Below are 12,685 nucleotides of genomic sequence, written 5' to 3'. Positions count from 1 at the left end.
TCAATGCCGCTTCCCCTTCTAGTTTGTTTCCATCTTCGTCTAGGATATGTTAATTTGTTGTATTCTTGTTGATCGACTTCCTGCCTAATAATTTTATGTGGTTCCAAAATATTCTAGGCGCGGCCTTCCTTTTCTCACGTATTTCTGACAACCAACGGTCACTTTCACCTTTTATATCTTTGCTTGCACCATTATTTCAAGCACATACTTTTTCTCACGGTATATTTCCCATTTACTGGTTACTTCATCCTGCGGCAACTGTGCCTTCTTTGCCTGCCTGTGCTCTCGGGATGCTTTCCGTCGTTCGGCGATCGCTTCTCGTATCTCCCTGTTCCACCAACTTTCCGGTTTATTTTTTTCCTTTCCAACGAACATGTTGTTTCTCTTTCCGTATTTCTTTCGTTATTACACTTAGAAGCTCACTATATTCCAACTCTTAACTTGGCCATTTGCAAAGTTCTTCCTCGACTCTTGTCACTATACTTGTTCAGCGTTCAAACCTGGACTGGTCATATTGCACTCCTTGCCTTTTTTCCCAACTACATATCCCATTTTCAAAACGATGCGTTTAAATGCATGGTCACTCCCTATGCTGCTATACCCTTCCCCGTCAATGACCATTTCTCTCAACTTATCATAAATCCCTTTTGTCATCAAACAGTAATCAATGGTCGATTGCCGGTTTGCAACTTCCCACGGGATCTGCCCAGGCGCTGTTTTCACCATAACGAAGTTATGTTGCTCACAACGATTTAGCATTGACTTCCCGTGAATAGCCATTTACATCCTGTATTTGGGCATTAATGCCACCTAATAGGATAATTTCGCAGCATTCCCGAAACCCTTAATATCAGCACTTATGCATTCCACTAAGTCTTGATTCTTCTCTTTGCAATTATTTCCGGACCACAAATACTTTACGTCCAGCCAAGTATTTTTTCCACTCATTGTACCTGATAACCAAAGATGCTCCTGACATTTTGAAGTTACTCTTTTCCATTTGGCTCCCTGATGGATGAATATTCCGACTCCCGCTCCCTTTTCTATCCGACTTACTTCTTTTGCACCCTTCCCAAACATAATTCTCAACCACTGCCGATTCTTTCGAGTCTCTAACGTGTGTTTCTGCTACAACATACACCCTTATTTGTTCTCTGTTTACCTACTCCTCAATCTCTGCCCACTCTTACTTTCTGCTTCCGCACTGCATGTTGATGTGGCCTATTGCATGACAAGCTCTCTTTCTTGTTTTAGCCCGGTTTGTGTTACTGACGGCGATGCTAGTCGAGGTACCCCTACGGGACCTTCTTCATTATTACCTACTCTCCTCTTGAGCGCCCGTGGGCCCCCTAAATAAGCAACAGTGCGACTAGCGAGTCGCCAGCCCGGCACTTCTCGTCCAAACCTGTAATGGAAGTGGATCCCATCTCGTGAAATGCCACCACACCTTCTCACTTCCTTTTTTACTGTGACAACCTAGAAGCCTGTCTCTTGGGTCATTTTCCATATCGCCTCATTAACGGCTCTTTGTACGTGACTGTCACGTACAGACACTTCCGGCACCGTGCACACCATCGATTTGCACCTGAGGGGATAGCTTGCGCAAGTCGTCTACCTCTTTCGCTAAGCGATGGTCTAGTCCTGTCCCTTTCCTGCTTAGGACTTCATTTAGACCACCTGCTACTATGACAAAATTGTGCACGTGGGCATTTTCCTCAAGCTTTGCTTTTGCTCGCTCCATGACAGAACCCAGTGTCCGCCCTGGAAATGTCCATACCGCCCTATTGCAAGACCCAGTACCCAGTGTCCAGTGCCATGCCGGATTATGGGCCAAGTGTCGCGCGCTGGATGCTGGGGCGCTGGGCAGGCGCGGCGTACTGGGAGACGCTGCAGGGGTACTGGCGCGAAAAACAGCTCTATCGCGTTAAATAGGCGGTGCCCAGCAACCGCATTTATATTTTTTTAATACAGAAAGCAACAGAGATCGCTCTAGTGCAATAAAAAAAGAAAAAGAAAGTAAAAAAATTACCGACGATTACGTTACTTCCTAATGCGAAATTTGAGCGCAGCAAATAAGCTGTTTCACCTTTTCGATAGATTGAGGCAAAGAAATCGAGCAACACGTGTATGCGCTATCACAGAATTTTTTTTTTATTTTTCACACGTATTCCTTTAACAAAGACTCCACTAACAGTTCTTGACAGTCATAAAGGAAGCTTTGTGGTCGGAGAAATAGACTGATATATGTTCGACTTGGTACACCAATGCTTGATTCTCAAAGACGAGATCTATACAAGTGCCTCGCGAGGTTGTCACAGCCGTGGGACGCGTTACGAGCGAGAGGAACGAGATGTTCTCCCGCATAAGTGTTAGGAAATTGCTGTTTGTCTTTATGTCAACATTAAAGTCCCATCGGTCGTCTCGCTCATGGCTCAGAAAGAACTGGCAGATAATTTCGCAGTGGCGAACGGCAGCGGCAATTTCGGCTCGGGCGGTGCACATATACAGATCCGCCGCCACCGATCTGGCTCTCTGATTGCCACCGCACAGGGCGAACGGCAGCGGCAATTTCGGCTCGGGCGGTGCACATATACAGATCCGCCGCCACCGATCTGGCTCTCTGATTGCCACCGCACAGGGGTTGCATTGGAGGAGGAGCGAAGAAAGGAATTAAGTTCGAGCCGGCGCTTTGACAACCGGAGACTCACAGGAAGAGGGGGGAGGGGGGCGGCGTGTACACCCAGCGGCAAACGATGGGGGCAGAAGCGCGCGCAGCAAGCGGACAACACGATAAAGGGAGGAGGGAAGAGATAGCAGCGACTGACTGATGCCGCTGACGCCGATAGTGAGTCAACCCCAGCTGCGGAGTTGGTTTCAGGGACAACGCCGCCGATGCCGACACAAACAATATGATACCCTCGCTTCCGCAGCGCTAAGAACCAGGTCTAGCCGTGGGAAGGTGGTCACGTATTCGTCGACGTGCCGGGGCCTACGTGAAATAACCGGCGCGTCGGCAACTGAAGAGCACCCTATCCGCCACACAAGAACAGGGGGGGGGGACCCTTTCCTCCTCTTTCTGCATGGCGGCGACGGTGTTCTATGCAGTCAGTCACGTTATCTTGACTCTCTAGCGGCGTCAGCGGCATCCAGCGGTATCAGTCGGTCGCTGCTAGCGCTGGGGGGATGAAAGGGGGGCGGAGCTGGTTACGAGGCCGACGACAACGCCGACGACGACGCGAAACCCAGGAACGGACGCCAAAGAGCTGCGCTCTAAAATAAAACTGCTTCTACTGGGCGTCCGCCAGTGTGGGCGAAGACCCTACGAAGCCAGCATACACTCTTAGGCAAAGTTGCACCCTTTGGCGTGCCCCTTCTGCCACACAACAATAATCGTTATCTTCCTTGATGCGTTTCCTTTCTTTAACGCTGCGAGCCCGGTACATTCCAGTAACGAACGGCACGCGTGTTATCAGCATAGAACAGTTTACACCGTTTGGAGTGCCCCTTCTGATAACGCGCGTGCCGTTCGTTACTGGAAAGTTCCGGGCTCGCAGCGTTAAAGAAAGGAAACGCATCAAGGCAGATAACGTTTATTGTTGTGTGGCAGAAGGGGCAAGCCAAAGGGCGTAACTTTGCCTAAGAGTGTACGAGACTACAGCAATGGGCCGTTCAGAAGGCTCGCGCAGCGGCCGCCAGGTACTCCCTGTCGGTCCCTGCCACAGAGTTGGTTAGTATCATAGAGTTTCCTACGAAACTCTATGGTTAGTATAACCCTGCGTGGGCGACGCCCACTGCGCGCTGACGTGCGTCCTGCAGGGCCTTTATTAAAGTTTGTCCAATCCAATCCGCCAGCGTCCGCTCAACCAATGCCTCCAGTAAAGGAGGCATTGGCTCAACGAACGCGTGCTCACCAACAGACGACGCACTTGACAACGACAGCAAAATTAAAGACGTCGTGTTGTATAACACATGCCTGAAATGTACATACGCAGCAAAAGGCTGTTAATACAAATTTGCAGTGGAAATAAAGCACTATTATTTAAGCGTGCGCGCACAATCTGTCTCAGGGCCCGCAGCGTTGAAAGTGCCGCAAAGCGAGTCTCCACCCTAACCCAGTTCGCTCGCAGCGCCCTCGCAAAATTTTTCCACACGCGGTGCCTCAGCGAGAAAGCGCCGTTCAGGCCACTAGACCGTAGCATAGAGAAAGGGATAGAACTTTCTCAATGACCGTAGTCTAGTACACTCTAGTGTTTGGGTATCGGGTGCGTGTTTTCGCCTGCTACCGTCTGCTCGTGCTCGGCCGTCGAGTTTAGAATGTGCACTCAACTGTAGCTTCGCGCCAGCATCTTGACGAGCATGAACTCCTTGAATAGGCTGTCCGTTCTTATGAGGGCAGTCGGTGAGCTTTCTTGCGGGAAGACACACACGCGGTTGCACGTAGAGCGTTGGCTTCGCACGGCGGCGCGAAGGTGAGAATTTTAGGCTGGCCGCAACGTTTCAAATTTATCTTTACCCATTCATTTTGTTTGTCAAAGCGCGGAAATATTGGTGTAAGAAAGAAACTGACTCGAGAGCTTGCGCTGCATCATTTTTGTACCCTCTCGTCATGTTGGTTTCGAGCTCTGATTAGTGAAATGTCACAGAAATTTTTTTTTCTTGTAGTTGTATCTGTTGTGAAGTGCTTAATTTGCCCGTACATCAATCAATAGGCTTGTTACAAAGCTTAGCCGCTGTACACAAGCTACGTAGTTGCTGGAGGTTGCTGTCCTGCGTGAAGGTTGCTTAAATGCTTCTTGGGACTCGTAACACGGAAAGAACCTGTAGTACGTGAGAAAGTACGGTACTGGACCAACTTATATTAGTTGTTTTTGTGAGTAATTAAATCTGGAAACTTGCAATAACTTTTACGAGTCAGCAACTGTAGTCTAACTTAATTAATTTTCGGCAGTAACCTGTCCTCAGTAAGTAAGCTGTAGGTTGTGGGATCACGCCAAGTGTCTTCGGCTGCGCTGCCTAGCTGTCATGAAAAGCCTGTCGAGACAACAGAAATCCTGTGCGTAGGGAATGATGAAGGTTAAGGTAAAGATGAACTTCAACGAAAAATGTGTATAGCCTGTTGCAAGAAAGTGAAGACCAGTTTGTAGTTGTTGGCAAGGCGCAGCAGGTCTTGGTAATATATTGTGTATTGCGATGTTGGAGGCAGCAAGTAGTCATTAAGTCTATTGGTTTGTGTTGGATTACAAATTCTGCTGGAACAAAATGAGGTGTACATATTTCGTCCGAGCAAACTTATTATTTCCGGAGGACCAAAAAAAAAAAGAAATAGAAATAGTATAAATTTAAATGTGCATTTTTTTTTATGTTTCCGAACTACCATCGCGGCACACAACTGTTGCTTTCTTTCTAGCCATGTGGTTAATGGAACTGAACACTAGCAAATGTAAAACAATGCATATTTCCTCCACTAAGAACTCCATATCTTCTTTTTACCTTAACAATGTTCAATTAGAATCAGTCACCTCATACAAATACCTTGGCATTCACATACCACTAACTTAACCTGGCACCTTCACATTGAACATATAATTAGCAACGCTAACCGCATGTTAGGCTACTTACGTCGTAACTTCCTTAGAGCGTCATCGTCACTTAAACTATTGCTGTGTAAAACACTAATACGTTCCAGGAATACGCATGCTCGATATGGGATCCAAGTTAGCACAAACTTGTAACCGCACTAGAACTTGTTCAATATAACTCTGTTAGGTTTATTCTGTGTAACTACAATAGAATCGCTAGTATTACTGCCATGAAGTCTAATCTTGCTCTCCCATCCCTGTCTGCACGCCGCCAAACTTCCCGACTAAATCTTTTTCAAAAGTTGTATTATCATCCTGTACTGTGCGACCAATTTATCTCTAGGCTCCATTACCGATCCCATCACATCGACCACAGCCACAAAGTTGGAAGTGACATTTGCAACACTAAGCATTTCTTTCACTCCTTTTTGCCCAGGACTAGTCGCGATTGGAATCACCTTCCTTCTGAAGCTGTATCTATCAGTGATAACCAACACTTCCAAAATTTTCTAGCTAACAATGTATAAACAGATCTTTGTAATGTTGGTTTTTCATGTTATTGTGCTAATATTTTACGTATTTTTCTTTTACATTTTGCTTGTATATTAACACCACTCTGTAATGCCTTTGGCCCTGAGGGTATAATAAATAAATGAATAAATAAATAAATAAATAAATAAATAAATAAATGGTATCTCAATAGTGCTGTATAAGTGGTTAAAAAGTGAGCTTTACAAAATAATGTCACACAATCAAGTTTAGCAGCTCTGCAAATTACATTTTGCAACCATAATACTGGTCCAAGTGAATACATAAATTTAAGTATAAATTTCGCAGGATACCATATTAGTTTATAACAAAGGACGGACCACATTTATTTTGCAAGGATGAAAGTGATCATTGCTCCAGACTTGTGCTTTGTGCAAAATTTCTATGACTGGGATGTGCTTGGAAATATTAGGCATCGTACTACTATGCCCACTGTTGGCTGCATGCAAACACCATTGCATGAAGCCCTCCGTCTTGATCTGTTCGACTTTGGACATCACTGACTGCCTTTGTTTGAGCCATGATAAATCTACACGCTCCAGCATATTGTGAAACACGATGCTGCAACACTGGTCGTGTTGCTTCTAGGAACACCATATTGCATTGGAGTTATGACTATGGCAATGAGCTGTGTTATATTCATGCCTCCTATTTCCAAACTTGCGCTCGCAAATGAAATGCCACAAAATAGGCATTATTGTGATGACCACTGCCTTCAAATATGCATTAAGGTAAAGCGGAGAAAGAGTAGTTGACAGTGAAAGCAGAAGCCTGCTAATGCAACATTTTGGCCTAAGAACGACACCTGAATATTGGGCAGCAATAGTGATAGGAGGCTAGTAAAGTGAACCTGTTGGCTAGTTGGTTGAGCATGTTGAACTAAGGAATAGTGCAAAGGACAAGAACACAGAAAAGGCACACAACTACCACACATACCACAGACTAACAACATTGTTTGTCAGCGCTACATGTGGTTGTTATGTGCCTTTTTTGCATACTTGTCTTTTGTGCTGTTATTTAGTTCAAGGTAGGGGAGGAGAAGGGACAAGAGGACACAGGAATAATCCAACTGAGCACTGTTATCCATAAAGTCATAGTTCAAATGTTCTTAAGAAAACATTAAGCTGTATCATGTGCAGGAGAGAAAATACGTTTACTAATAAGTAAATAAAAGGCAACCTGTGTGGTGCCTCCAGCGAGATGGATTATGTGAATTCTTTTGCCCCGCAACAGGTGACGTTTACCCGTATCTAACACATTGGCCACTATGAACTTCCTGAAAGCTTACTCTCAAAGCCTTTTATAACAAATGTGCAGCCGCAGCAATAACCTTTTCTCACGTCTTTAAGTGACAATTTGAAGCTGGGCAATTTGAATTTTGAAAAACAACAAATTTTGAGGGCAGGTATGCAATTTCGTTAAAATGCTAGACTCGTATTATTTTCCATATATGTGACTTGAAAGTTACTTAGTGTAGTATAGTGTCGCCCCCTGTCAGATCTCTGTGTCATCGCACATGTATGTTTTGTAATTGCTTAGCTAGATGGCGTACCCCCCTTCTGTCATGTGACAAGCTTGGACCAATCGGGAGGTGTCATCTAGCATGTGAAGCCTTTATAAGTAATAAACAGCCGCAGGTCGGCGGAGTCTTCGTTCCGGTTTTCATCGGGAGCAGTTAGCTCCGTGTCTCCTTCACTGCGCCGGCGCTAGCCGCGCGTTCGCCCGTCGGGGCCCCCCGCTTGCCTGCCGCTGCCGACACAACATCTTTTGGCGACGAGGATGGGATTCCCGCAGCGGTTCCGACCGAAGCCCCGGGACACCAACGAGCTTCGTAAGTGAAGCGACCCTTCCCGTGTCCGCACGGCAGGCAAACGCCGCCGACGCACACGGCGTCGCGAGGCTTCCGAGCCTAGGCCTACTCGCCCCTTTGTTCTTCCTTGCCCCATTCCTGCTGCGAGCTCCGGCTTGTTTTCTGCACTGTCTCCTGCACGCTACCGGGCATGGCGTCTTTCACGGCGAACCTTCCCGTTTTTCTGGAATTGCCCGGGCCACCGTTAATTCCATGGCAACGATGGAAAAAAATTTTTCAGGCCCACCTCGAAGCGGCCGGCGGTGGCGACTGGACGGACGCGCGACGAGCGTCCGCGCTCGTCAGCGCTCTCGGGCGTGAGGGACAACGAAAGTACTTTGCAGACGAGGAGCAGGAAGCAGCAAGGCAGTTAACCAGCGCAGCGTCAGCTTCAAGCGAAGCAGCAAGGCAGTCGACCGGCGCAGCGTCAACGTCAAGTGATGCGGTCCCGCCAGCGTCAGAGTTTCCGAGACTCTTGGAGCGGCTTGACCGGCTGTTCGCCGCGTCAACAAATGTCCTGGCGGAACGGCACGAATTCACCAGTCGAAAGCAGTTCGAGGGTGAAGGATTCCTGGAATTCGTGACCGCATTGAAGGAGAAGGCGGTACAGTGCAACTTCGGCACAGCCTACAACGAGCGCGTCCGAGACCAGATAATACATGGCGTAGCGAACGTCAGCGTTCGCGAAAAGTTGCTGGCTCATGGCGAAACCCTGTCCCTGGACAAGGCAGAAGAAATTGGACGCTCGTTAGAAGCCTTGCATCGAGCGAACCGCGCGTTCGGCTCCGAAAATGTTCGAAGAATTGAAGCATCCCAGCTTGGCGTTCCGTCGACGGGTCAAGATGGCCGACTTCTTCCGGGAAGCCGCCAAGAGGGCCGACTTCTTCCGGGAAGCCGCCAAGAGGGCCGACTTCTTCCGGGAAGCCACCAAGAGGGCCGACTTCTTCCGAGAAGCCGCCGAGACCACGGCCTTCTTCCGAGAAGCCGCCGAGACCACGGCCTTCTTCCGAGAAGCCGCCGAGACCACGGCCTTCTTCCGAGAAGCCGCCGAGACCACGGCCTTCTTCCGAGAGGCCGCCGAGACCACGGCCTTCTTCCGAGAGGCCGCCGAGACCACGGCCTTCTTCCGAGAGGCCGCCGAGACGACGGACATTTCGCACATGGCTCCTCCGGGAACCGTGGTGCATGCGACCGGTGTGGCAGCGCGAAGCATATTGCAACGTACAGGAATTGTCCAGCAAGGAACCGGCGGTGCAACGCCTGCCACACGTTGGGCCATTTTGCATCAGTATGCCGAAAAACCCGTACTGTCCAGCACGTCTCTTCCGCAGAGACGCGGTCTTTGTCAACTTCCGCAGGACAGCCGTCCGCGTCTGTCTTGACGGTGAGCACCTTGGAAACTAAAAAAGATTTGGAAGTTCCAGTCGTAGTGAACGGCGTCTCCATGCGACTGCCGGTGGATACGGGAGCGTCTGTCTCAATGATGACTGTCGAAGATTTTGGAAAGCACTTTGGTCGACAGCACAGACTGTCACAAACAGTGGACTTGAAAAATTTCTCTAAGCAATGCATTGACATTCAAGGCCTGTTTCAAGCCACTGTCCAGTTTTTCCAAAAGTCATGCTCCGTCACGTTCCACGTAACGACTACAGGAACATCACTGCTGGGTTTAGACGCCATCCAACGCTTGGGCATACAGATCGATGGTACGTCGTTGACATGTCGTCTACCATCGCTTCCTTCAGTACAGAGCCCCACAGGTGTGCCTCCGGGTTTTCATCACCTTTCCAGTGACGAGTTGGGTCTCGTCAACAACTTTGTGCACCGAATTCATCGGCAGCAAGATGCGAAACCAGTATCTTCAAAGTTGCGCCGACTACCCCTGGCTCTCCGTGACCAGGTCACACATGAATTGCGACGTCTCGAGGACTGCGACGTCATCGAGCGCGTCGAGGCTACTGAGTGGGTGTCTCCACTCGTGGTGGTGCACAAGAAGGATGGAACCATGCGGCTCTGTGTTGACCTACGAGAACAGGACAGTCTTGTGTCTCAAGTTCAAGAAAGGGTCTTGCAGAAACAGTGGCAGACTAAACAGTACGTAGACAAACGTAGAGGTGCTCAGGCAACTCGTATCAAGGTGGGAGACACCGTCAGAATAAGATTTAACAGGAAGGGATTTTTTAAGTACAGTAAACCTCGTAAAGTCAAGGCCCAGATAGGACCATCTACTTTTCTACTCAGTGATGGGCAAACGTGGCATGTGTCTAAGTTAACCGTAGTGATGAAGGATCCAGCAGGTAGTACAATGTGTACAAGTGATAGAAACTTTTTGTACTCATATTCAAACTTGGATAGTCATTCCGATGACTTGTCTGTAGTGACATCGTCCTTTCATAGGCATCAGTTAAGCAGTTCGACTGACTGTATCACTTCCGAGTCTGCACAGTCAGCAGTCTCTGATTCCGTTGGGGAATTGGTAGCCTCCCAGGACTTGTTGGGACGTCGAGAGGAGCTTCCTGGGCAACCCTCTCCAGCTTTGAGCGACAACCACATTCAGTTTTCCAACCAGGGGGAGGTAAATAATAGTGGGACGACTGGGTCTTTAAAGTCGACCGATACGCGTCGCAACCCCCTAAGTTCTTCTGAAGTACGCACGCGTCCTCATCGTGACAGAAAACTGCCTCCGTGGCTCGATGATTTTGTTTCTGTAGTGTAGAGCGTATTTACGTCTTCGAAATGCCACGGCTAAGGGCCTCGTTGTGACATTTAGCAGACAGTCCACATGTTTCATTAACACAGGTATAAAATGTGCTCCTTGTTGCGGTGCAGTGAGTTTTGTGCCGTGTTTCTTGTTGGACTTTATTTGAGTGACTGCCTGTGTTTTGGTGCCCAAGACTGGTGCACGTGTATGTGAACTTGGGCAGGGACGGACTGAAATTGTTGTGGACTTAAGTGCGTGCTTTGTGTGCGACTGGTGCGCGTGTGTGAACGTGGGGGTGAACGAACTGAATTTGTCCTTGGACTTAAGTGCGCGTCATGTGTGCGCGTTTCACTGTATGCTTACTTTGTTTCCAGGGGGGGATGATGTAGTATAGTGTCGCCCCCTGTCAGATCTCTGTGTCATCGCACATGTATGTTTTGTAATTGCTTAGCTAGATGGCGTACCCCCCTTCTGTCATGTGACAAGCTTGGACCAATCGGGAGGTGTCATCTAGCATGTGAAGCCTTTATAAGTAATAAACAGCCGCAGGTCGGCGGAGTCTTCGTTCCGGTTTTCATCGGGAGCAGTTAGCTCCGTGTCTCCTTCACTGCGCCGGCGCTAGCCGCGCGTTCGCCCGTCGGGGCCCCCCGCTTGCCTGCCGCTGCCGACACAACACTTAGTAATTAGTATTCTACTCAAGTACTTTTTGAAAGGGAGTAATTATGGTAGCACACTACCTACTCACCTTTTACCTGGTATTCAGTAGCTTAGTTAGTTTTTCTGAATAACTTGTACATCTCTGCACCATGTGACATGTTACCAGTGATGATGGCTTGCACAATGAGCCATTTGTAAAATAGATTTGATCTCTCTCTCCCAAAACATAACTGTGAAGTTCAAATTCTGAAAATATAGCAAGCAAGTTCTGCCACGATTTGAGCCCTGTGTATAAATATTGCATGCAGTTGTTGGAATATTTGAAGCATGTATTGCTATTTTGCTCTTTCCTTGTGTTGTCTTGGTCCAGTCAATCAGTTGATCAGTCGTTCAGCTGCCCTTTCTGCTTTCAAAGCCTGCGTAAAAGTGTTTATATTTGATTCTTTGAGGTTCTTTAGGCGTAGCATTTCTTCTTGCAGAGTGGTTCCTCTGTTCGATGACAGCAATGCTGTGCCGCCGAGTGAACCACCCACTCAGCCAAAACAGCAGAAGGCTCCGGCTGCTCCAGTGGTTTCTTCTACAAAGGAGAGAGATTTGCAGGAGAAAGCCAAGGAAAACAAGGAAGCTCGCCTGAGGAAGCTGCGTGAGAAGTTTCGAATTGATGAGGGCAACAAATACGACAAGTGAGCAATGCACTGCTGGCCGTGTGTGTGCGGCCTTTACTGGTGCGCAGGTCTGCCATGTTTATTTCACGTAATATTAATGGCACTAGAAATATATTGTCTTGAACCCGAGCTCCAAGGTATACTTAATGTTTACTGTTGATCTGGTCATTAGCAATTCGATGTGCTCCATGGAATGGTTAATATAGCAGGTGCAACCTTGTGAAACAGATTGAGTGATGAATACAGTTGAGTCCAGGGGGAGGGATACAACAATACCTTTGTTGCACGAAATGTGCTTGCTATATCAGAAGTACATTATAAATGAACTTTCCTTCAAAACTACTGCTAAAGAACTGAACATGACCTAGAAGGGCGATTTACTACTAAACACGATGTGCACAGCACTTAGTGGCAGAAATCAGTGCATTTAAAACCAGATAATCACTCTCTTGAAGTTCGTCAATCTGTCGATATGGTTGTAGGTGGAACCCCTAGCCAATGAGTTTTACAGTTGGAGGTTTGCTGTTCTGTTGGTCATAATCGCCACTGGAAACCTCCATTAGCAGCAGCACTAATTGCTGTGATGGCAGCCCAAAACTGAGTTGAAAACCTTCCCAGAAAAAAAAAAGATAGATTACTCCACGTTGTCCAGGAGTATCGGCAGTCTGGGAACAATAAAATTGTT

The 12,685-nt window shown here is 47.8% G+C and overlaps 2 protein-coding genes across 3 annotated transcripts in view; both read left to right on the top strand.

Annotated features, from left to right (window-relative positions):
• The first annotated feature begins 4,219 nt into the window (after positions 1 to 4,219).
• The window catches only part of LOC126539905 (tRNA (uracil-5-)-methyltransferase homolog B-like), an 87,407-nt gene continuing 78,941 nt past the window's right edge, over positions 4,220 to 12,685 (top strand). Inside the window, exons 1-2 of one of the 2 annotated variants that reach the window (XM_055075700.2) lie at positions 4,220 to 4,469; positions 11,815 to 12,018. In XM_055075700.2, the coding sequence (XP_054931675.1) occupies positions 4,357 to 4,469; positions 11,815 to 12,018 (317 nt within the window). In that variant the 5' untranslated portion in view covers positions 4,220 to 4,356. The remainder of the gene's footprint in view (positions 4,470 to 11,814; positions 12,019 to 12,685) is intronic. The other variant, XM_050186723.3, reaches the window with a different exon arrangement.
• LOC140216236 (uncharacterized) lies at positions 5,191 to 11,255 on the top strand. The gene is made up of 3 exons (XM_072286636.1): positions 5,191 to 5,206; positions 7,766 to 7,959; positions 8,219 to 11,255. Exons 1-3 carry the CDS (start codon positions 5,191 to 5,193, stop codon positions 10,691 to 10,693), a joined length of 2,685 nt encoding a protein of 894 aa, XP_072142737.1. The 3' UTR covers positions 10,694 to 11,255.

The sequence above is a fragment of the Dermacentor andersoni genome, chromosome 2, assembly GCF_023375885.2.
Source record: "Dermacentor andersoni chromosome 2, qqDerAnde1_hic_scaffold, whole genome shotgun sequence".
Lineage (NCBI taxonomy): Eukaryota > Metazoa > Arthropoda > Arachnida > Ixodida > Ixodidae > Dermacentor > Dermacentor andersoni.
This window is presented reverse-complemented; position numbering and strand designations above follow the sequence as displayed.

What these genes read in the sequence shown, in the direction of transcription:
- LOC140216236 (XM_072286636.1), top strand. An exon ending in CCGGGACACCAACGAGCTTC is followed by an intron (nt 7,960 to 8,218) that starts GTAAGTGAAGCG and finishes AAAATTTTTCAG; the next exon opens with GCCCACCTCGAAGCGGCCGG.